The 21,797-nt window shown below is 45.2% G+C and overlaps 1 protein-coding gene across 8 annotated transcripts in view; it reads right to left on the bottom strand.

Annotated features, from left to right (window-relative positions):
* The window catches only part of SETD4 (SET domain containing 4), a 360,859-nt gene that overhangs the window by 323,484 nt on the left and 15,578 nt on the right, over window positions 1–21,797 (bottom strand). For 6 of the 8 annotated variants that reach the window (XR_016392952.1, XR_016392953.1, XR_016392955.1 and 3 more), the window contains exons 7-11: window positions 20,071–20,245; window positions 18,508–18,589; window positions 17,288–17,368; window positions 14,644–14,767; window positions 13,204–13,370 (exon numbers count right to left, since the gene is read on the bottom strand). Coding sequence is in view for 2 of the 8 variants with exons in the window: in XM_022552807.3 (XP_022408515.1) it covers window positions 13,236–13,370; window positions 14,644–14,767; window positions 17,288–17,368; window positions 18,508–18,589; window positions 20,071–20,245 (597 nt within the window). In the remaining 6 variants the exon portion in view is untranslated. Of the gene's footprint in view, window positions 1–175; window positions 13,371–14,643; window positions 14,768–16,579; window positions 16,748–17,287; window positions 17,369–18,507; window positions 18,590–20,070; window positions 20,246–21,797 lie in introns of those variants that run through there. The other 2 variants (XM_022552806.3, XR_016392956.1) reach the window with 2 other exon arrangements.

The raw sequence follows: 21,797 nt of genomic DNA, 5'->3' as shown, positions 1-21,797 counted from the left end.
AGAGAAAGAAAAGGACAGAAACATATTTAAAGAAATCATAGCTGAAAAATTCCTAAATCTGGGGAGAGATATGGCCATCCAGGTACATAAAACCCAAAGGTCCCCAAATAGATATAACCCAAAGAGATATTCACCAAGATACATTATAATTAACCTCTCAAAAATCAAAGACAAAGAGAGAAATTTTAAAACAGAAAGAGAAAGAGACTCATCACATACAAGGGAATCCCAATAAGGCTATCAGCAAATTTCTCAGCAGAAACCTTGCAGGCCAGAAGAGGGGATGACACATTCAAAATGCTCAAGGAAAGAAACTATTCACCAAGAATACTTTATCTAGCATAATTGTACTTCATTAGTGAAGGAGAAATAAAGACTTTCCCAGAAAAACAAAAGCTGAGGGAATTTATCAGCACTAGACCTGCCTTACAAGAAATGCTAACGGGAGTTCTTCAAGCTGAAACAAAAAGACACTAATTAGTAACATGAAAACATGGAAGTATCAACTTTACTGGTAAAGGTATAGTAGAATTCAAAATACCCTAATACTGTAATGGTGGTGTGTAAGTCACTTTGAACTCTAGCATATAGGCTAAGAGACAAAAGTCTTAAAAATAATTATAGCTACAATATTTTGTTAATGGACACATTATAAAAAGTTGTAAATTGGGACAACAACAATATAAGTTGAGGGTGGGAGCAAGTAAATGTGTAGAACACTTTTATGCAACTGAAGTTAAGTTATAAGCTTAACAGTTATAACAACAAGATGTATTATGAAAGCCTCATGGTAACCACAAAGCACAAACTATCTACTGTATAGATACATAAATGATAAAGAAAAAAAAGAATCAAAGCATACCACTATAAAAAAAATCAACTCACAAACAAAGACAGCAAAAAAGGAAGAGAGGAACGAAGAAACTACAAAACAATTAGAAAGAAATTAATGAAATAGCAATAGTAAGTCTTTGCCTATCAATAACTACTCTAAATGTAAATGGTTTAAATCTTCTATTTAAAAGGCAAAAAGTAACTGAATGGGGCTTCCCTGGTGGCACAGTGGTTGAGAGTCCACCTGCCGATGCAGGGGACGCAGGTTTAAATTTTCTATTTAAAAGGCAAAAAGTAACTGAATGGGGCTTCCCTGGTGGCACAGTGGTTGAGAGTCCACCTGCCGATGCAGGGGACGCAGGTTCGTGCCCCGGTCCGGGAGGATCCCACATGCCACGGAGTGGCTGGGCCCGTGAGCCATGGCCACTGAGCCTGCGCATCCGGAGTCTGTGTTCTGCGACGGGAGAGGCCACAGCAGTGAGGGGCCCGCGTACCGCAAAAAAAAAAAAGTAACTGAATGGATAAAAAAACAAAACCCAACTATATATACTGCTTAGAAGAGAGTCATGTAAGCTTTAAACACACAGGCTGAAAGTGAAGATATTTTATGTAAATGGAAACCAAGAGAGCTGAGACAGCTATACTTATATCACACAATATAGACTTTAAGTCAAACATTGTAACAAAAGACAAAGAAGGTCATTATATTGTTATAATGATAAAGGGGTTAATTAATCAAGAGGATATAACAATTGTAAACATATATGCACCCAGTATTGAAGCACCTAAATATATTAAACAATTACTAATAAAGCTGAAGGCAAAAAACAGATAGCAATGCAATAATCGTGGGTGAGTTCAATACCTCACCTTAAACAATGGGTAGATCATACAGAGAGAATCAGTTTTAAAAATGGACTTGAAAGACACTTTCAATCAAATAGACCTGATAGACGTGTAAAGAACATTCCATCCAACATTCATCTCTAGCACACATGAAACATTCTCCAGGGTAAATCATGTTAGGTCACAAAACAAGTCTTAATAAATTTAAGCAGACTGAAATCATACTGAGTATCTTTTCCAACCACAATGGTATGAGACTAGAAATCAGTAACGAGGAAAGCTGGAAACTTCACAAATATGTGGAAATTAAACAACACACTTCTGAACAACCAACAGGTCAAAGAAGGAATAAAAAAATATCTAGAGACAAACAATAATAGAAACACAGCATACAAAAACGTATGCGATGCAGCAAAAGTGGTTCTAAGAGGGAAGTTTATAGCAATGAATGCCTACATTAAGAAAAAAGATCTCAAATAAACAACCTAACCTTTACTCCTGAAGGAACTAGAAAAGGAAAAATAAACTAAGCCCAAAGTTAGCATAAGGAGTGAAATAAAAATTAGAATATAAATAAAGGAAATAGAGATGAGAAAGACAATAGAAAAAGATCAACAAAACTAAGAGTTGGTTTTCTGAAAAGATAAACAAAATTGACAAGCCTTTAGCTAGACTAAGAAAAAAAAAGAGATTACTCAAATTAATAAAATTATAAATGAAAGAAGAGACATTATAACTGATACCACAGAAATTCAAAGGATCATAAGAGACTACCATGAACAACTATATGCTAATGAATTAATTTAGAAGAAATGGATAATTTCCTAGAAACACACAACTTACCAAGAATGAATCATGAATTAACAGAAAGTATGAACAGACCAATAATGAGTAAGGAGATTAAATGGGTAATCAAAAATCTCCAACAAATAAAAGCCCAGATGACTTCACAGGAGAATCCTACCAAACATTTAAAGAAAAATTAATGCCAATCCTTTTCAAACTCTTCTAAAAAACTGAAGGGGAAGGAAAACTTCCAAACTCATTTTACAAGACCAGCATTACCCAGATACAAAAGCCAGACAAGGACACTACAAGAAAAGAAAATTATAGGTCAATCATCAGAGGTTGAACAAATCCTGCAAATGCAAAAATCCTCATCAAGATACTAGCACACTGAATTCAAGAACACATTGAGGGCTTCCCTGGTGGCGCAGTGGTTGAGAGTCCGCCTGCCGATGCAGGGGACACAGGTTCATGCCCTGGTCCGGGAAGATCCCACATGCCGCAGAGCAGCTGGGCCCGTGAGCCATGGCCACTGAGCCTGCACGTCCGGAGCCTGTGCTCCGCAACGGGAGAGGCCACAACGGTGAGAGGCCCGCGTACCGGAAAAAAAAAAAAAGAACACGTTGAACTGATCACAAACCATGATTAAGTGGGATTCATCCTTGGGATGCATGGATAATTGAACATATGTAAATCAATAAATGTGAACATCACATTAACAGAATGAAGGATAATAATCAAATGATCATTTCAATAGATGCAGAAAAAGCACTTGACAAAACTTAACATCCTTTCATGATAAAAACTCTCAACAAATCAACTATAAAAGAAATGTTTCTCAGCATAATAAAGGCCATATATGAAAAGTCCACAGCTACATCATACTCAATGGTAAAATTTTAAAGCCTTTCCTCTAAGATCAGGAACAAGACAAGGATACCTACTCTCACCATTTCTATTCAACATAGTACTGGATGTCCTAGCCTTAGCAATTAGGCAAGAAAAAGAAATAAAAGGCATCCAACTCAGAAAGGAAGTAGCAAAATTATGTTTGCAGGTGATATAATCTTAGACATAGATAACCCTAAAGATTCACCAAAAATCTGTTAGAACTAATAAATAAATTGCAGGATACAAAATCAACATCGGAAAGCAGTTGCATTTCTATACACTAATAACAAACTATCTGAAAGACAAATTAAGAAAGCAATCCCATTTATAGAAACATCAAAAACTATAAAATACTTAGGAATAAATTAACCAAGGATGTGAAAGACCTGTACTTAAAACTATAAGACAGTGTTGAAACAGACTGAAGAAGACACAAATAAATGTAAATATATTCCATGTTCATGGATTGGAAGAATTAATATTATGAAAATGTCCATACTACCCAAAGTGTTCTAGAGATTCAGTGAAATCCCTACCAAAATTCTAATGGCATTTTTCACAGAAACAGAAAAAAAACTACCCTAAAATTTGTATGGAACCACAAAAGACCCTGAAGAGCCACAGTAATCATGAGAAAGAAGAACAAAGTTGGAGGTATCATATGTCCTGATTTCAGACTATATTACAAAGCTACAGTAATCAAAAAAGTATGGTACTGGCATAAAAACAGTCACATAGACCAGTGGAACAGAATAGAGAGCCCATGCATAAACCCACACAAATATGGTCAACTAATTTTTGAAAGGGTACCAAAAATCCACATTGGAGAAAGAATAATCTCTTCTAACAAATGGTGAGGAGAAAACCAGATATCTACATGGTAAAGAATGGACCGCTATCTTACACCACACAAAAAAATTATCTCAAAATGGATCAAAGACTTAAATGTAAGACCTGAAACTGTAAAACTCCTGGAGGAAAACATAGGGAAAAAGATCTTTGACAGTGGTCTTGACAATCACTTCTTAGATATCAAAAGTACAGGCAACAGAAGCTAAAATAAACAAGTGGAACTGTATCAAACTAAAGAGCTTCTACACAGCAAGGCAAACAAGCAATAATTTTAAAAGTCAGCCAACAGGATGGGAGAAAATATTCACAAATTGTATATCTGAAAATATACAAAGAACTCATACAACTCAATAGCAAAAAAGCAAATAATCCAATTTAAAAACAGGCAAAGGACCTGAATAGACATTTTCCAAAGAAGGCATACAAAAGTTATATGAGATGGTGCTCAACACCACTAATCATCAGGGAAATGCAAATCAAAACCACCTCACGCCTGCTAGGATGGCTATTATCAAAAAGACAAAAGATAACAAGTGTCGGTGTGGATGTGGAGAAAAGGGAACCCTTATACACTACTGATGGAAATGTAAACTGATACAGCCATTATGGAAAACAGTATGGCGGTTCCTCAAAGAAGTAAAAATTTAACTACCCTGTGACCCAGCAATCCCATTCCTGGGTTATATCTGAAGAAACTGAAATCAGTATCTCAAAGAAATATCCATACAGCCATGTTCACTGCAGCATTATTCACAATAGTCAAGATATGGAAACAACTTAAAATGTCCTTCAACAGATGAATGAATAAAGAAAATGTGGCACACATATACAATGGAATATTACTCTAACATAAGAAAAGAATGAAATCCTGTCATTTGCGACAACATGGATGAATTTGGAGATAACCCAGATTGAGAAAGACAAATACTTATGATATCACTTACATGTGGAATTTTTTTTTAAATCCCATTTCATAGAAACAGAAAATAGAATGGTGGTTATCAGGGGTTGGAAGGAGGGGGAAATGTCAAAGGGTATAAATTTCAATTATCAGAAGAATAAGTTCTGCGGGTCTAATGCACAACGTGGTGACTAGTTAATAATATGGTATTGTGGACTTGAAGTTGCTGAAAGTAAATCTTAAGCATTCCCACCACACATGTGCGCGCGCACGCACAGGCACAAATGAGTTAACTGCGTGAGATAATAGATGTGTTAATTATCTTGATCTTGATAATCATTCTACAATGAGTATGTATCAATATATCAAATCATTATGTTGTACATTATAAATATACACAATTATATTTGTCAATTATTCCTCAATAAAATTTTTTAAAAAGGCTCCACATGTGATTCCCTTGAATGGTTAAGGCTGCGAACCACTGGTCCCACCTTCACTGAGGCTCAGAGGCCAGTCACCCAGGACACTGAGTCCCAGAGATGACCTGAGAATCGAAGGTCTGTGCTGCCCATCTCCAACATGCTCTATACGTGACCTGCTTCCTCAGTGACCTCCTGAAACCCCCTCTCCTCTTAATCAGTTTAGAGTCTCCCTTTGTGAAAAGGGCAAAGTTAGAACTGCAATTACTTACTGCCCTAATAACTGCTTAGTAGATGCTTTGCAGTCCTAGGTTTTGCCTCATCCTCTGATTCTAGGCACCAGAAGGCGTCCAAATGCTTGTGGCCAGAGCTGCAGAGCTGAACAGGGACCCTTGATATCAATAGGGATCCCCACCCCAGGACAAATTCCTCCGGAATGGGAGAAGCCTGCCTGGCGGGACCACTCTCCCCTTCTTGCCCCTCTAATAACACCTGCTGCCCTTTATGGGATGTGGGTCTTCACGGTGAGTGGGAGAGGCTGGAACACTGAAATTCGACCATAAAAAGGCTGCAGGGAGAGGGCTTGGCCCGCAGGGACTTCTGGGCAGGCCTTCTTTCTCCTCAAAGCTCGGTGCTGCCGGTTCCTTGTGGCCAATGAAGTCGCCCATTGTAACACAAAAATGAGACACAACAAAAACTGCTCTCAGGTGGCCCATCCCTACCCTGCACCCTAGGCTGCCCATCTTTGGAGGCAGAAACAGGTGTGGCTGACAGGTGATAGACTTGAACTCAGACACTCCTGGGGTCAAACCCCAACTGTATGATGTGGGATAAGTCCCCTGACCCCTCTATCCTTCAGTTTCTTCACATCTAATAAAGACATAATACGTGCGTCCCAGAGCCACCGTGAGACTAGAGGAGGGGCTGAAATGAGGACAGAGGCCAAACCCAGGGAGGACTCAGCTCCAGCGCGTCCCTTCTCCAACCCTTCTCAGGCTGACGCTACCGCTTCCCTTTCTCCTCCAACAGCCCCACTCCCACTTTCTGATTCTTCCCTGGAAGAATACAGTTTGGGGAGTTCATTTGGGACAATATCTAGATCTTGCACTCTGGAAGGAGGATGCAGGAAAGCATAAAGTCTGCTAGAAACAGCAAGAAAATGTGGGTTCTGATGCTAAGTCCATGGCCCAGAGCAAGCTTCTCACTGTCTGGGAGCTTCACCCACAAAATGAGGGGTCAGAGTGGATCACCCCGAGGACGTCTCTCACTGCCACCCTCTGATGCTACACATATTCAGAGGCCCAGGGTCGGAGTCACACGATCGAGGGTCAGGTCTGTCTAACACCTCACCTCAGGAACCTGTGAAATGACAACTGAAGCCCTGGGACCAAGGACCAGGGCGCAGCCCCTCCTCTGGCGTCTCTAGGTCAGTGGTTTGCAGACAGCGCTCCCTGAAATCACCTGGGGCCTCAACAAATACACATTCCCAGACCTATCTCCCAGAGACTGACTCAGTGGGTCTGGACTGGGCTCGTGCACCCTGGCTGTTTCTGATGCCAGGGTCAGGGGACCCCACCATGACAAACGTGCTCCTAATAAAGGCTCCTGCTGCCCGCGACAGAGAGCAGCCTCACCGCCACCCTCACATCACTCCGCATTCCTTCTCTCCTCGGAGCCTGTTTCCTTTTCTCTAAAACGTGGCTAATAACATGCCCTCTCAGGGTCAATGTGAAGTCAGGTTCCCTGGGCCCTGAGTCTGCTCTTCCATGTACTAAGGCGTCTCTGCTTGTCAAGAGAAGGCCAGTGATCAAGCCAGGAGGGAGCGTGCTTGAACAGCAGGACCACAGATCCCAGCCCTCCAGATGCTCGTCCAAGGGCGACCACTCCAGCTCCACTTTGAGTCCACGTGATCCTGATCAGGTGAGGGCAGGTGCCCACCTAAGCCCGCCTGTGCTTCACAAACACAGTCACAGAAGCATCAACTTTAGGAGAGTGGGGTATGGAGGTTGACCAAGGTTTGAATCCTAGCTGTGTGACCTCAGCAAGAACTCTACCTTCCTGAACCTTTGTCTCCACATTTACAAAATCAGGAAAGTTATTACCGCACAGATCATTGTAAGAATTAAACGAGGTGATAAATGTCACGCGTGGGGCAGAGGACCTAACGCTGCTAGGCCTCTACCATCGTCATCAGACTGACAAACTCTAGCCCCGCCTGTGAAAGTGTTAGCTGAGCATGAGAAGAGGGATAGAATTGAACTCCCTGGCGGTCCAGTGGTTAGGACCCTGCACTCTCACTGCCGAGGGCACAGGTTCAGTCCCCTCGCCAGGGAACTAAGATCCCACAAGCACACAGTGGCGTGGCCAAAAACCAATTTAAAAAATTAAAAAAGAAGAGGGATAGAATTCAATAGGTACTAACCCTACTTTTTTTAAAAGAATAGCCTTATTGAAATATAACTCACATGCCATACATTCACCCATTTAAAGTATATAATTCAATGGGTTTTAGTATATTCAGAGTTGTGCAACTATCACCACAATTTTGGAACATTTTCATCAACCCAAAAAGAAACCCCCTACTCTTTGGCTGTCACCCTCCAATCCCTCTAGCACCCTGCCTCACGCCACAGCACCTGCTAGTCTACTTTCCATCTCTACAGATTGGTCTATTCTGGAAATTTCATGCAAATAAAATTCTATGTGGCCTCTTGTGACTGGATTCTTTCATTTAGCATAACGTGTTTAAGGTCCATCCATGTGGCATGTGTTGGTGCTTCATTCCTTTCTATGGCTGCATGATATTCCATTTTATGGGAAGACCACGTTTTGTTTATCGATCCATTCACCCACTGATGGACATCTGGGTTTGGGGCTGTTATGAATAATGCTGCTATGAATATTCATGCTCATGTTTTTGTGTGGACATATGTTTTCAATTCTCTTGGGTATGTACCTAAAGGGGGAATTGCTGGGTCATAAAATAACTCTATGCTTATCAACCTCTTGAGCCACTGCCAAACTATTTTCCAAAGTAGGTACACCATCTTCCTTTCCCACCAGCAGTGTGTGGGGTTCCGATTTCTCCATATCCTCAACAACACGGGTTATTATCCACTTTCCTTATGATTGCTGCGCTAGTGGGTGTGAAGCGGAAACCTTACATTTTTCTTAAATCTTACTATATTTCTGTGAGCAGTTTTTTTTAAATTTTACTCATAGCCTGATGTTAAAACTACCTTGAACAGAAGGAAATTAAACAAGAAAATATCCCCTCAAGGAAAGGTTACAACAAAATGATGAAGACAGAGAAATGCCCTCTGCAAGGTGAGCGGGAACAGCCCTGGAGAGACAGCAGATGGCACTGCTGTACATGACGCATTGTATCGTTGTATGTGGTACAATGACACCGTTGTATGTGGTATGACATTGTTGCCTGTGGTACAATGACCCTGGTGTATGTGATACAATGACACTGGTGTGTGTGGTACATTGGCACGGATGTAGAAAAGTGCATCAGGACTTCCTCCTAATCTTCTTGTTCCCTTTAATTCACACGTAACTTCCTGGACCTGTAAAACAAAGCTCTTTTCCAAGTAAACCAACATGGTGGCGTTCCTGACAAAGCTCTATATTCAAATGTCAGCTGACAACCCAAATAGGTTTTGTTACACTTTCCTCCTCGGGACAAAACTTACTGCTGCCCAACCAACACTAATCTATCACAGAATATAGCTGCGGTTTTACCAACTAAAGGAGGAGCTAAAATAGTCCCCCATTCCTGTGCCCGGACTCCCCTCCAAGGGGGTGTCCAGGTGTTTCAGTGACAGCCATTTTCACAGCATTACAGCGCTGATTTCCTGAAAGGTCATTAACAGTCTCCACCTTCAGGCAGGAGCACTTAAAATGCCCCAGTCCAAGGAGAGTCTCCTCTATTTTTAGCTTGAAAGATTTCAGGAATGCCGCAAATCATCCTTCACTTCTTGGTGTCTGCCCCCTCAGGCCAAGGCAGCCGTTGGAGGTTTACCACCCACAAACTTCGGAACCAGATACCAACAAGGGTGGGTGTACTGCAAACCGCAGGCCTGCCCAAGGCCTAGGAGACAGAAAACAAAAAAGGGGGACGGAGAACAGTGGCAGTGGGGTGAGAGGCGGTACATGGGAGAAGGGAACAAACAGTTCTGCTGGTAAGGACAGTGCAGGCTGCCCCCCTGTGTGGGCAGACGCGGGGTGCTGGCCCTCACAGGGACTGGCAAGGACGAGCCTAGGGAGGCAGTGTGTGACCTCCCTGGGGTTCGCCCTGACGGCCAGGCTGTCCACAGGAGCCACGCGTTTCTTGCAAAGAGTCTGAATGCATTTATACACCAAGCGTCATCTGCAAACTGAAAGTCTTATACTTCTGTTTTCTTTTTTTTTAATTAATTTTTATTGGAGTATAGTTAATTTACAATGTTGTGCTAGTTATACATATACCCACTCTTTTTAGATTCTTTTCCCATATAGGTCATTACAGAGCATTGAGTAGAGTCCCCCGTGCTATACAGCAGGCCCTTATTATACTGCTGTTTACAAATAAGGGTAGATCTGTCATGGATGATGAAATAGCTCTCATTTGTCAATGTCTCTGAGTAGTTGCTTCTTGTCATTGTTCGTTTTTTCTAACCACGGGACAACTAAAGCATAAGTCCCACATGGGTCTGAGAAGTTTTTCCTGTTGGGGTGTGAGGGGCTTTAATTTCTAAAGGTATAAAGCACTCTCAAGTAAGAATTAATATATTTAGGTCCTAAATGTCCACGAATAGGGGACAGGAAAAATAAATGATGCTGTAGTGCAGGGTCAGCACCCCACGGCCCGTGGCCTGTCTTGGTAAATCAAGCTTTACTGAAACACAGGCATGCACGTCTATACATTGTCTACAGCTGCTGTGCACTACAGTTGGGCCAAAGACCATATGGCCCAGAAAGCTTAAAACATGTACTATTTGGCCCTTTACAGAAAAAGCTGGTGAACCCCTGGTAGAGTGTATCATGAAACACACTACAGCTATTAAAAAGCAGAGTAAGGGGGGACTTCCCTGGAGGTCCAATGGTTAAGACTTCGCCTTCCAATGCAGGGGGTGCGGGTTCGATCCCTGGTTGGGGAGCTAAGATCCCACATGCCTCGTGGCCAAAAAACGGAAACGTAAAACAGAAGCAAAGATGGTAACAAATTCAATAAAGACTTTTTAAAAAATGGTCCACGTCAAAAAAGTCTTTAAAACAACAACAACAAAGTCAACCTCAACTGCATCTATGAACAGGGAGAGATGCTCTAGATACAATAATGAAGATGTTTTATTTCTAACTCTGATCCCTGAGGTGAGTGGGCTCCGTTCACTTGTTTTTTGATGAGCTTCACGAGAGGAATTCGCTTCTGGGGAAGGCTGAAAACAGGGCAGGGAAGACAGAACTCTGGGCAACAGAAACGCCGGGGCTGGGGCAGCCCCCACCCCCCATGACCCATTCAGGGATCCCCGAGGCCTGAGGAGCGTATACACCCCCTTCCCACGCTAGTTCTGAAAAGGATAAAAAATACTCCTAGGTAAGGACAGAGGTCAAAATATAACCATGGCCTTAGGTCAGTTTCCCTACACAGAGGCCCAGAATCAAGAAGACATCCCCACTGCGGCACGGCTGCGCTGGGTGGAGCTGGGTTCCCCCAGGGGCGAAGCGGAAAGAGCTGCGCAGGGGGCCCAGCCCTTCTTCCCAAACTGGCAGTCACGTAATCCCTGCCCAGCGAGGTGCGGGGCCCGCCCCGTCCTCCTGGAAACCCCCAGAAGCCTCCTGCAACGGCCAGCTCGATATGTCCACGCCGGGAAGGCACGCAGGCCGAGCCGCTGGGTCCACGGAGCACAGAGGCCAGCCCCTCGCTCCCCGGACAGGACCCGCTTCCGCCCCGGGACCAGCCACAATGCACCTGTGCGCTGGCGCCTTCCCGGGGAGGGCGGTGGGACCGGGCGCGGCCACGACAGCCGGAGGAGGGACCGGCTCCCGGTATGTTTCTCATCCCCGCTCTCACATCGCAGGGCGGCGAGAGCGAGGCCGACCCTATCGCGGACTCCCCAACGAAACCTTCAGTGAAGCCGCGCGCCCAAGGCCAGTGGGCGAGGAGCGCGGCCGTCGGTGAGGATGGAGGAGAGGCACGTACCCGAGTCAGGAGAGCGCGGAATTCCGGACACTGACGCCCCCGAGCTGTGACTCGTGTCCCCCAGAGGGTCAGCTGAGAGGCACCATCGCTCTGCCACACGCTAGGTGTGGGATCTCCGGCCGTTTCTTCCGGTTTTTGTTTGTAAAATAGGGCGGCTGTGAGGCTTCCGTAAAACTCCGCGCACCGAGCCCGAGCACAGGGCCTCGACCCAGCGACGCTAACGTTTAATAAACGTCACTGCCGTATGTTTCAACAACGTCCAGTTTTTATAATAAGCACGTATTTGCTTCTGGGATATATGATGACACCGCTCTGACCCCCTCACAGTTGTTAATTGACGGGCATGAAAACGCTGTGAGAAGTTTAAATCCAGAGCCAAGATCTAAAAGTACTAATTAGAGCACACTTTACATAAAACCCATACTCAAGAGTGCCGTCAACAGCCTAAAGTGCTTGTATTGTCTTTTTTTAAAAAAGAAAAAGAAAAAAAAGGAAAGCAAAGCCTGAATTCAAAATGACCAAGTGAGCACAAAACTTTATCTCCTATTCCTCCCAATACCCCCATTAAAATGAAGAAAAGGAGCAGAATAAAAGGGTTAAACACCCACCACAAGCATGGGAAAGGGACACGGGCTGAACAGAGATTTGAACACATTCTGGGAAACTGTAAACAGAGGGAGGACTGGTGAGGCTCCACGAGTCTCCTGTTCGACAAGGACGAACTCGCTTTCTGCGCACAGAAATCACAGGTAGTCAGGGCTGGAGGGGCCCTCCCCGTGAGCTAATCCCTGGTCCTCAGCAGACAGGGGAGGCGCAGACGGGGAGCAGCAGCACCACCGGGGCCTGTGCCACAGGCCCTGCTGCTAGGTGGGAGCACAGGGGACCCCCGTAACAATCTCGTTTCCAGATGGGCAGTCAAGGACGGAAGATTCGAAGTGAGTTGCTCTAGCTCAGAGCGGCGGGGGCGGAGCCCTGCTGGGAGCCAAGACGGCTGGGCACCGCCCCACACTGCCCCCTCCAAAGCCACCCAGCCACTCACCACCACATGCTACATGCCCCTCAACCCTAACCCGCTGGCATCAGAGCACAGAGCAGCACTACGTCTTGTGCTTTTACGGCCGCTGAGTCAGGTAAGAAGCAGGACACCCAGAGGAAGACCACAAATGGGGCCCCGGGCTGACCCCGGCCCCCTCCCAGCCTCGCCCTCCCGTGACAATTCATTCGTTCCTGGGACGTCTTCCTCCAGGACTGCTATTTGCTTTGACAGCAACAGAAATGCCGATGGGATGGAGTCCCCAGGACCTGCTCTGCCCCTACAGATGCCCTTCGGCGTCCCCAAGCAGCCACCACTCCTCCCCACAGACAGACAGAAGCAGGGAAATAGGATTAAGCAGATAACTGTTTAATAGAAACCGTTGATTGACTGTAAATGATTCTATATAAAATAAACCTTAGTTTAAAAATGTTTAAGAAGTCACACCCACCATTGGAGGTGATCACCTGCGCTTCGGTGAAGTTACGTAAAAGCTGTTTGCAAACTGGTTAGGGTCTCAGCAGAGGCCTGGAGAATCTTCAGCTCTTCTGTCCACAGTGTTTCTACCAAAGTTAGTTGGTTTATCAAAGCCACTTCTTCATCTTTCATATGAGAAACCTGGAAGTTATTTTTAAATGATTTTCTTTAGTGTAGTAAAATATACATAAACATAAAATTTAACATTTTAGGGCTTCCCTGGTGGCACAGTGGTTGAGAGTCCGCCCGCCGATGCAGGGGACACGGGTTCGTGCCCCGGTCTGGGAAGATCCCACGTGCCGCGGAGCGACTGGGCCCGTGAGCCATGGCCGCTGAGCCTGTGCGTCCGGAGCCTGTGCTCCACAACGGGAGAGGCCACGGCAGTGAGAGGCCCGCGTACCGCAAAAAAAAAAAAAAAATTAACATTCTGACCATTTTTAAATCTACAATTCAGCGGCACTAAGTACATTCACAGTGTTATATAACTACAGCCACCATCCATCTCCAGAACTTCTTCATCATCCCAAACAGAAACTCTGTACCCATCAAGCATTAACTCCCCATTTCCCCCTCCCCAAACCCCTGGTAACCTCTACTCTACTTTCTGTCTCTATAAATTTGCCTATTCCAGATATCTCATTTAAGTGGAATCATACAGTAAAGGGTATTTGTCTTTTTGGGTCGTGGTTTATTTCACTCAACACAAGGTCTTCAAGGTTCAATAAAATTATTTTTTTTAATCCTAGTAATGTTTTCATTCAAATAAGCTAATTCCTCATTTAATTAAAACATTCATTAAATAAAAGGGAAAGACGGGACTTCCCTTGTGGTGCAGTGGTTAAGAATGAGCCTGCCAATGCAGGCGACACGGGTTCGATCCCTGGTCAGGGAAGATCCCACATGCCGTGGAGCAACTAAGCCCGTGCGCCGCAACTACTGAGCCCACGCACTGCAACTACAGAAGGCTGCGTCCTCTAGGGCCTGCGTGCCACAACTACTGAAGCCCCGCGCGCCTAGAGCACATGCTCCACAACAAGAGAAGCCACCGCAATGAGAAGCCCGTGCACTGCGACGAAGAGCAGCCCCTGCTCGCCACAACTAGAGAAAGCCCGTGTGCAGCAACGAAGACCCAACCCAGCCAAAAAACAATTTTTTTAACTAAAAGAAATTTAAAAATAAAAGGGAAAGAGTACCTTAAAAATCTGTTACCAAGAATTCATGCAATAATTTTACCTATTAAAAGGTGTAGACACATGTTAACAGTCAAAACACGGATTACATCAGTGTTCATTTATTAAGGCATTAACAACACCCTAAGAAGGTGGACTAACCCTATCCAACAAGCATCAGTACAAAACAACTTCTTCATCAACACACTTCTTTAAGAAAAGAACGCAATATTCTAGAAGCATACCTTTTGAAGCACAGCCTTACTCTCCTTGATGAAATAATGGCATATTTTCTGGGCTATGTCCAAACTTGCCTTCTCATTTGTATCTGAAATTATTTCCCCAATAAGTACTTTTTTCCAGCATGTCCTAGAACCAAAATATTCAATAAGGTCATTTCAGCAGGTTTTCAAAAACAAAGGCGGCTTTTCCACTTGAACACTTCTATTTTTCCAGAAACATAATAAAACTCATTCCATCAGCATGTTCCCTCAAACCTCCCACCACATGCAGGTCCTGCGTTGGAGCAGACAAGGTATACAGGACAGAAGAAGGATAAGAAGCTGAGGATAAGAAGCGAGGGAACTGGCGCTCTTTGCAGGCAGGGCCTGAGTTTTATTAGCACCACGATCCTGTGTGTGGCACATGAGTAAGAAGAGTCGCATCCACCAGCCATAGGAAGAGAACAAGGGACAGACAGGAAGGTGAGTCCACAGTCAAAGTACTACCAACTAAGGAGCAAAGGCGGAGGTTTTCCTTTTCTTCAAATGACAGCCTCTCCTAAAAGAAATGGCAAATGGAACAGGACATGTTTCACAAAGTAAAATGCTCTACAGACGGAAAGAGGAATCTACAGTGAAGCCTTTCTCTACACGCAGGTCCTTCCAATTTTACACTAAGGAAGTCCGTAGGAAATGGGGCTCAGCGGGCTGGCGGGGCCAGCTTTCTGTAGGGGAGGCAAGCGTGGGCCGCGGCCAAGGTGCCGAGCAGGAGGGGCTGAGTCAAGCCTACAGGCCGGCGAGGAGCACTAACCAGGGAGGAAGGGGGCGGGGGGACAGATGCTGGATGCACAGAACGCGAAAGTACACGTGGCTGAGGAGGGAAAGGCCACGGTGACGGCTCTACCATCCCAGTGGAGGGCACAGAAGTCGCTGAGAAATTCAGAACAGCCCAAAAGCCATACAGAAAACAAAGTCTTAGATGTCGTCAGCTTCAGGGATCATGGTGGCAACCCCAGGAGCAGATAAGCTCTCGGGAAAGAAAGGAAGTCAAGAAATAACATTTGGGACTTCCCTGGTCCAGTGGTTAAGACTCCGCACTTCCACTGCAGGGGGCACGGGTTCAGTCCCTGGTTGGGGAACTAAGATCCTGCATGTGAGTGGCGTGGCCAAAAAAAAAAAAAAGAAAGAAAGAAAGAAGGAACGCCATTACTGTGTGCCAGGAACAGTGCTTTATACGCAGCCAGTATCTGTTTTAATCTTCACAACCGCCTAGCAAAGAAAGCATTATAATCCCCACCTCAGACACAAAGAAACTGAGAATCCGGAACAGTAAAGCACTCACCCTAAGTGACGGAGCTAATGAGAGGCAGAACTAGCGTGCAAATACCCGTCAGGCAGAATCCCAAACACATGCTTCCTCTGCCACACCACTCAGGTAGTCAGAAAGCACCCAAAGGGAAGAAAGGAGGCCTCAGGAGGACCTCTGGGAAACATCCAGGTGCTTTATTTGAGGTTGACGCGTCTCCAAGAACGACTTAAAGAAACTTATGTGGGTATGCACGAGATAAAATAAAACACAAGATGAATGGATAGGGAAAACAAGACGAAGGAAAGAAGAAGAAAGATAAGATACAGCCAGGAATGAGTCAGTGATAAATTGCAGGCCTTAGAATCCTGCACACATGGATGGACCACAAGTTGGCCTCTGAGTTTTCTAGCGAGCAATAAAAAGGAAACATATCAGATACAGAATTCAGTGTCTGTACGACAAAAACACACCATCTGCTGAGAAGAGACACAACTGCCTCTGGTGTTGAGACCAGGGGATAGTTTTTCTCCCCAAGTCCCTACAGAAAAGGAAGTAAGCAACACCGTAAACAGCAACATCACGGGCACGATGGAATGAGCACAAACTACTTCCAGGCACTGTGCTGAGGGCTACTTCTAGGCGTTATCTCACCTAGTCCTCCCAACTGCTCGAGGACGGGGTTCGCCATCTTCAGGAAGTCCTCCCTGTGGTGTCTCTCACCTGAGATTTGCTAAGTAGCAGGCGTTACTCCCCGACTCCCTCGCAAGGAGCTCCAGGGCTGGGCAGCGCACGGCCGCGCGTGTGACCATCCTTTCCACACTAAGGGAAGGACCAACAGCCTCTCAGGAATAGTGAGGACCTGACCAGGATGCGTGTCTACACCAGGGGCTCCTCCACCTGCCTCCTCTATGGAAATATCCAGGCCTCTCCTTGAGCAGGCGTCTGGATCTGCCCCCAGGACAGAACCGGGGGGGGCCCAGCCAGTGGTCAGGAGCTCGGTCTGTTCTCAGGAAAAACCCACCTGCTCAGAGGCTCTCCTCTGACCAGGGCCAACACGCACGCTTTTCCAAGTGTTTACCCTGAACAACGAGCTGCAGGTCACCAGGGGGATACACGTGAGGAGAGACCAGTTCTCAGGCCCGTGTACTCTATGACTCTAAAACCAGAATTCCAGAAATGGTGCAAACCTAGAAGTGAACCACTCCCCACACGGGCAAGTTACACAGAGAATAAGCAACCCCAATATACAAGGGCATTCCTTTCACCTCTGAGGTTGGGCCTTTGAATGTAAGCCCCAAAAAAGCCAAAGTTATGTCCAAATCGTAACTATAGCTCATGACCAACACACAGGGAACTTACAATTCTTCAGCTTCCAGACATAACAACTTAAGAGCTGTGAGTAACCGCCAAGACGGTCCATCCCATCCAAACGTCAAATTTCTAAAGTAGAAAAAGAACAGATATATGTATATGTATAACTAAATCACTTTGCTGTACACCTGGAACTGACACAAGATTGTAAATCGACTACACTCCAACATAAAATAAAAATTAAATTAAAAAAAAAAAATTACCAATCTGTCATTTCGGTACTTCATTACATCACGGTAAATGACTAAAAAGCCAAACATTTTTTTAAAGGGGCCACTAAACATTGCACAACCATGGTCTTAGTCACAAAGAGAAAAGTAAGTCTGCAAATACTTAAGAATAAAGCCTAAGTAACAGAAAATTCTTTGTGTTAAAAAAAAAAAAAAAAAGTAGGGCTTCCCTGGTGGCGCAGTGGTTGAGAGTCCGCCTGCCGACGCAGGGGATACGGGTTCGTGCCCCGGTCCGGGAAGAGCCCACATGCCGTGGAGCGGCTGGGCCCGTGAGCCATGGCCGCTGAGCCTGCGCGTCCGGAGCCTGTGCTCCGCAACGGGAAAGGCCACAACAGTGAGAGGCCCGCGTACCGCAAAAAAAAAAGTAAAAAGCTATTTTTATTTGGTAAGAAGCTGAACTTGGATGAGGGGGCCACAGTGAGATGAATGATGAAGAATCTGGATGATCCTCCGGATCAAACAAATGGCAGCCACCAGAGCTAGTGTCCCTCACAGTGCTGCTGGATTGTTTAGAACTTAATTTCACCTATAGAAGAAAATCTGAAAGGGAGGGTGTCAAACCCAGTTTATCCCATTCGGCGTGGAATCACCTAGGCTCCTCCCATCCCAAGAGCCTGCATCCTGTTGCCAGGTGACTGATGGCCAGGCTGGCCTGCAGTAGCCGATGCCACCCCACCTGACCACATGTTTGCCACAAACACACTGGGCCACCGATCAGTACATACGGGGCTCTCCCGGTACAGAACTTGAGACTTCAGGCTTGTATCTTAGGTCCCCAAACAAGTCGCCTGACCAGCAAATTCCCCTCCTGTGTATCCCGCAACATGAAGCACGATGTGCCACACAGAGTAAATGCTCAGTAAGTAGCTACCTGTCACCAGATACAAGTCGGGAGGCAGCTCACACCTGTAAAAATCCCAGCTCTCAACTTTTCATCAAGATTTCCTGAAGGAATAATTACTGGAGAGAAACACTTACTCTATAAAGTCGTGATCCTCTAAAATGGAAATCTTTTGGTTCATCCGTTTATCTGTTGATGGAAGATATTTAACAAGTATATCTGCATTAAAAAAAAAAAATCAGGCTGAGATTTAGGGTATAATTCAGGTGGAAGAGAGGGGGGACCCTTTCTTCTCAGCTTACTTTCCTTCCCGTCAGCAATCAAGACATGTGTAAACAATTTTACCTATTTCACATCAAAAGAATCTAGTCTTCAAGCCCAACTCAATGAGAGTATGATTCAGCCCTCTGAAAAGCTACAAGAATTCCAAGGCAGGGGACAAAACGTCTGCTACCTCAGCTGCTGCTCTCACTAAGCAAATCAACCCGCGAAATCGGGTAATGAAGACATTAGCAGGACTGCTGAGAAATTACACCCACCGGAAGTACAGACTCCGTACAAACATGAGGAAATGTTTCCAAGACTCAGTTTTTAAAAGCCAGAATTCAAAACTGTCTGGATATTAGTGACTGTTATCATAAACAACTGAAAGTGAACATGCAAAACTTAACAAAGCTTTTTGGGGTCATAGGATAATGAGGGATTTTTCTATTTCTAAAATTTCTTTTTACATTTCTCTACTTTTTATTTTTTAAATGCAGAAATAATGAAAGTGTGAATTTTGTTCAAATTATTTAACAAATCAATACTTCATGGTCATCGATATTAAAGTTATTCTGATAATATGAGGCTAATTTCAAAGCTAGCTTTCTAAGAGACGCAGCAAGGCCCAGTTTTCGCTTTTCCATTTCATTCTGAGAAATAACATTATTACTTTGGCTACTAACAGGATGGAGTAGTATCACCTTGACCAAGTCTCTATTTCCATTAGAACTTATATTAAAACTACCTCAAATTATACAGTCAGTAAATCTCTAGACATTTCTTCAAAGCCTAGAAAACTATTTCTCTGCTGCTTCAAGGAAGGGGGAAAAAATCAGCCCCCTATGTACTATTTTTAATACCATATTTGAAATTTTCACAGCATAAATTTAATAGGTAAATCATTATTTTAAAAAGAGTAATACCAATGATGACGCTAGGTAACAAAAGAACATACATGGAATGCATATTTTATCATGCCATTAAGCCGCCCAAAGAAGGACTGTGTAACATATTTGCCATGTGATTGGTGCACCACCTTACACACAGTGGGTGCTTCATAAATACTTTTTACTTGTTGCTCTCTAATCCTATTTTATCTTTAGTGACAATGTCTCAGTACAAAAATTTCCACTTCTTGCCATCTATTAATACTCTATTTATTTCCCTAGCAGTTTCTCTTTTCTTCCATTCTACTGTCTGACCTAATGCAATAAAAATCTCAGTTCTTCTTATCCTCAACATCGATCAAAGCTTTGCTGGTTTTACTTCAACACTGAAATGACGTGGTCAATAAGAATCAGGCTAGCCCTGCCTAGGAGAAAATAAATGATACACACTTTAAGGTTTTGCCATTGTTACAAAAACTTAACATAATCACAGATGGGGGGATGGGGAATTCTATCATCTTAGTGATCAGAACCAAAGTTAATTCCAACCTTTTGAGACATAAACACAAGCATGAGGATTGCAGACGGAAACAAATCCATACTCGAGGAGCAGGCGGTGGTTATCGTGAGGGCCATAGCAGATGAGCACCTCTTGGTGGTTCCCACAGCTCACAGCTGTTCTAATTTCATAACAGCGAGTTTCCTCATTAAATGCTGCTTTTACCTAGAAAAAAGAATTGTAAAAGATGTTTTTAGAGCAAAGCAGAAAGCTAAAAAGATTAAGTGATCGTATTAAGCAGGATGCCGCTTTCAAGCACTCATCACGGAATTTATCCACCTGGAGAAAAAAATGCCACGTCCGCACTTTGGCCTCTTTGGTTCTCCTCGACTTCCCCCCATCGGGGTGGGAGGGAGTCCCGCCTGGGGGCTCTGAGGGTGGCCAAACACACGACACCTGACGTCGGACAGATGACTGACTGACGGCAGTTTATTGTAAGTCACCCACACGGCCCGGGGGGAGGACACAGCACGCCACACAGGGCCACACAGGGCCACACAGGGGCTGCGCCTGGGAGCGGAGTGTCAGCAGAGGCCATGGGAAGCAGGCCTGCAGGCGCACGGGGTGACGCCCTGGTTCCCCGGGGCGATGTGATTTGCCTGTCTGAATAATTTTGAGGGCTGGCAGGGAGTTGACACGCATTCGGTTGAGGACCAGGTGGGCTACAGCCAGTCCGGCTGAGGGCAACTTCCCACTGGGTGGGAAATATCCAGAGAGGGCAGAGGAACTCACGGTCAGGCCTTCGGAGCCCCGCGAGGCCCAGACGTCCAGGCCAAGCATGAAATTTCAGGTCCTACGATACACACACAGCCTTTTGTGAGCAGCATGATGTTGGCTGATACTGTCATATGGATTTTGTGACAGCTTTGTTAGGTAACAGGCAGAGAGGAAAAGACCAAGGAGACCGGACTGCTCCCACAACAAGCGGCGGGTACAAGCACCGAGGCCTTCTCACTAAGCAAACTGCAGTGAGACGGGGATGAGGAACAGGCTGAAATTCTAGCTTTTGTGGCACCAACAAGAGGTCAGGGCCAAGGCCGGCGGTGTCACGTCAAACGCCAGCTGCAGCGCACTTTTTTTTTTTTTTTGCAGTACGCGGGCCTCTCACTGCTGTGTCCTCTCCCATCGCGGAGCACAGGCTCCGGACGCACAGGCTCAGCGGCCATGGCTCACGGGCCCAGCCGCTTCGCGGCATGTGGGATCTTCCCGGACCGGGGCACGAACCCGTGTCCCCTGCATCAGCAGCGGACTCTCAACCACTGCGCCACCAGGGAAGCCCTGCAGCGCACTTTTGACCAGGGGCTGGTGATCTTTTTCCATGAAGGGCCAGAGAGTAAGTATTTTAGGCTTTGCCAGGGTCCTGGGACCACGTGCCCTAGACTGTAGTTTGCGACGCCCTGACACTCAACTGTAAAATCCCTGGTTTGGAACATAAATGCACTAACAGCTCAATAATAAAGTCACGCCAATGGGGACTGACCGAGTCCCTGTGGCCAGTACCCTACTGTCCTGTACCCCCTTGACTTTAGTTCAGCAGTATCAGCCACAGAAACACCCATCTACCCTCAGTCTCCTTTGTTTAATTTTGTTAGAAATGCATCTTTCTACAAAAGCAAGGAGCAGACAGGCACGGCGATGGCCGCAGCCTAAGAAAGCACAGGGAGGGTCTCCCCTCCATCCCCACGCTCTCCTCTCGTGGGCACGTGGGCTTCTCAGG

This window comes from Delphinapterus leucas, chromosome 4, assembly GCF_059928025.1.
Source record: "Delphinapterus leucas isolate spDelLeu-1000000601 "Yukka" chromosome 4, BTC_Dleu_Yukka2, whole genome shotgun sequence".
In the NCBI taxonomy this organism is placed as follows: domain Eukaryota; kingdom Metazoa; phylum Chordata; class Mammalia; order Artiodactyla; family Monodontidae; genus Delphinapterus; species Delphinapterus leucas.
The sequence above is the reverse complement of the archived record's forward strand: the minus strand, read 5'-3'. Positions and strand labels throughout refer to the sequence as shown.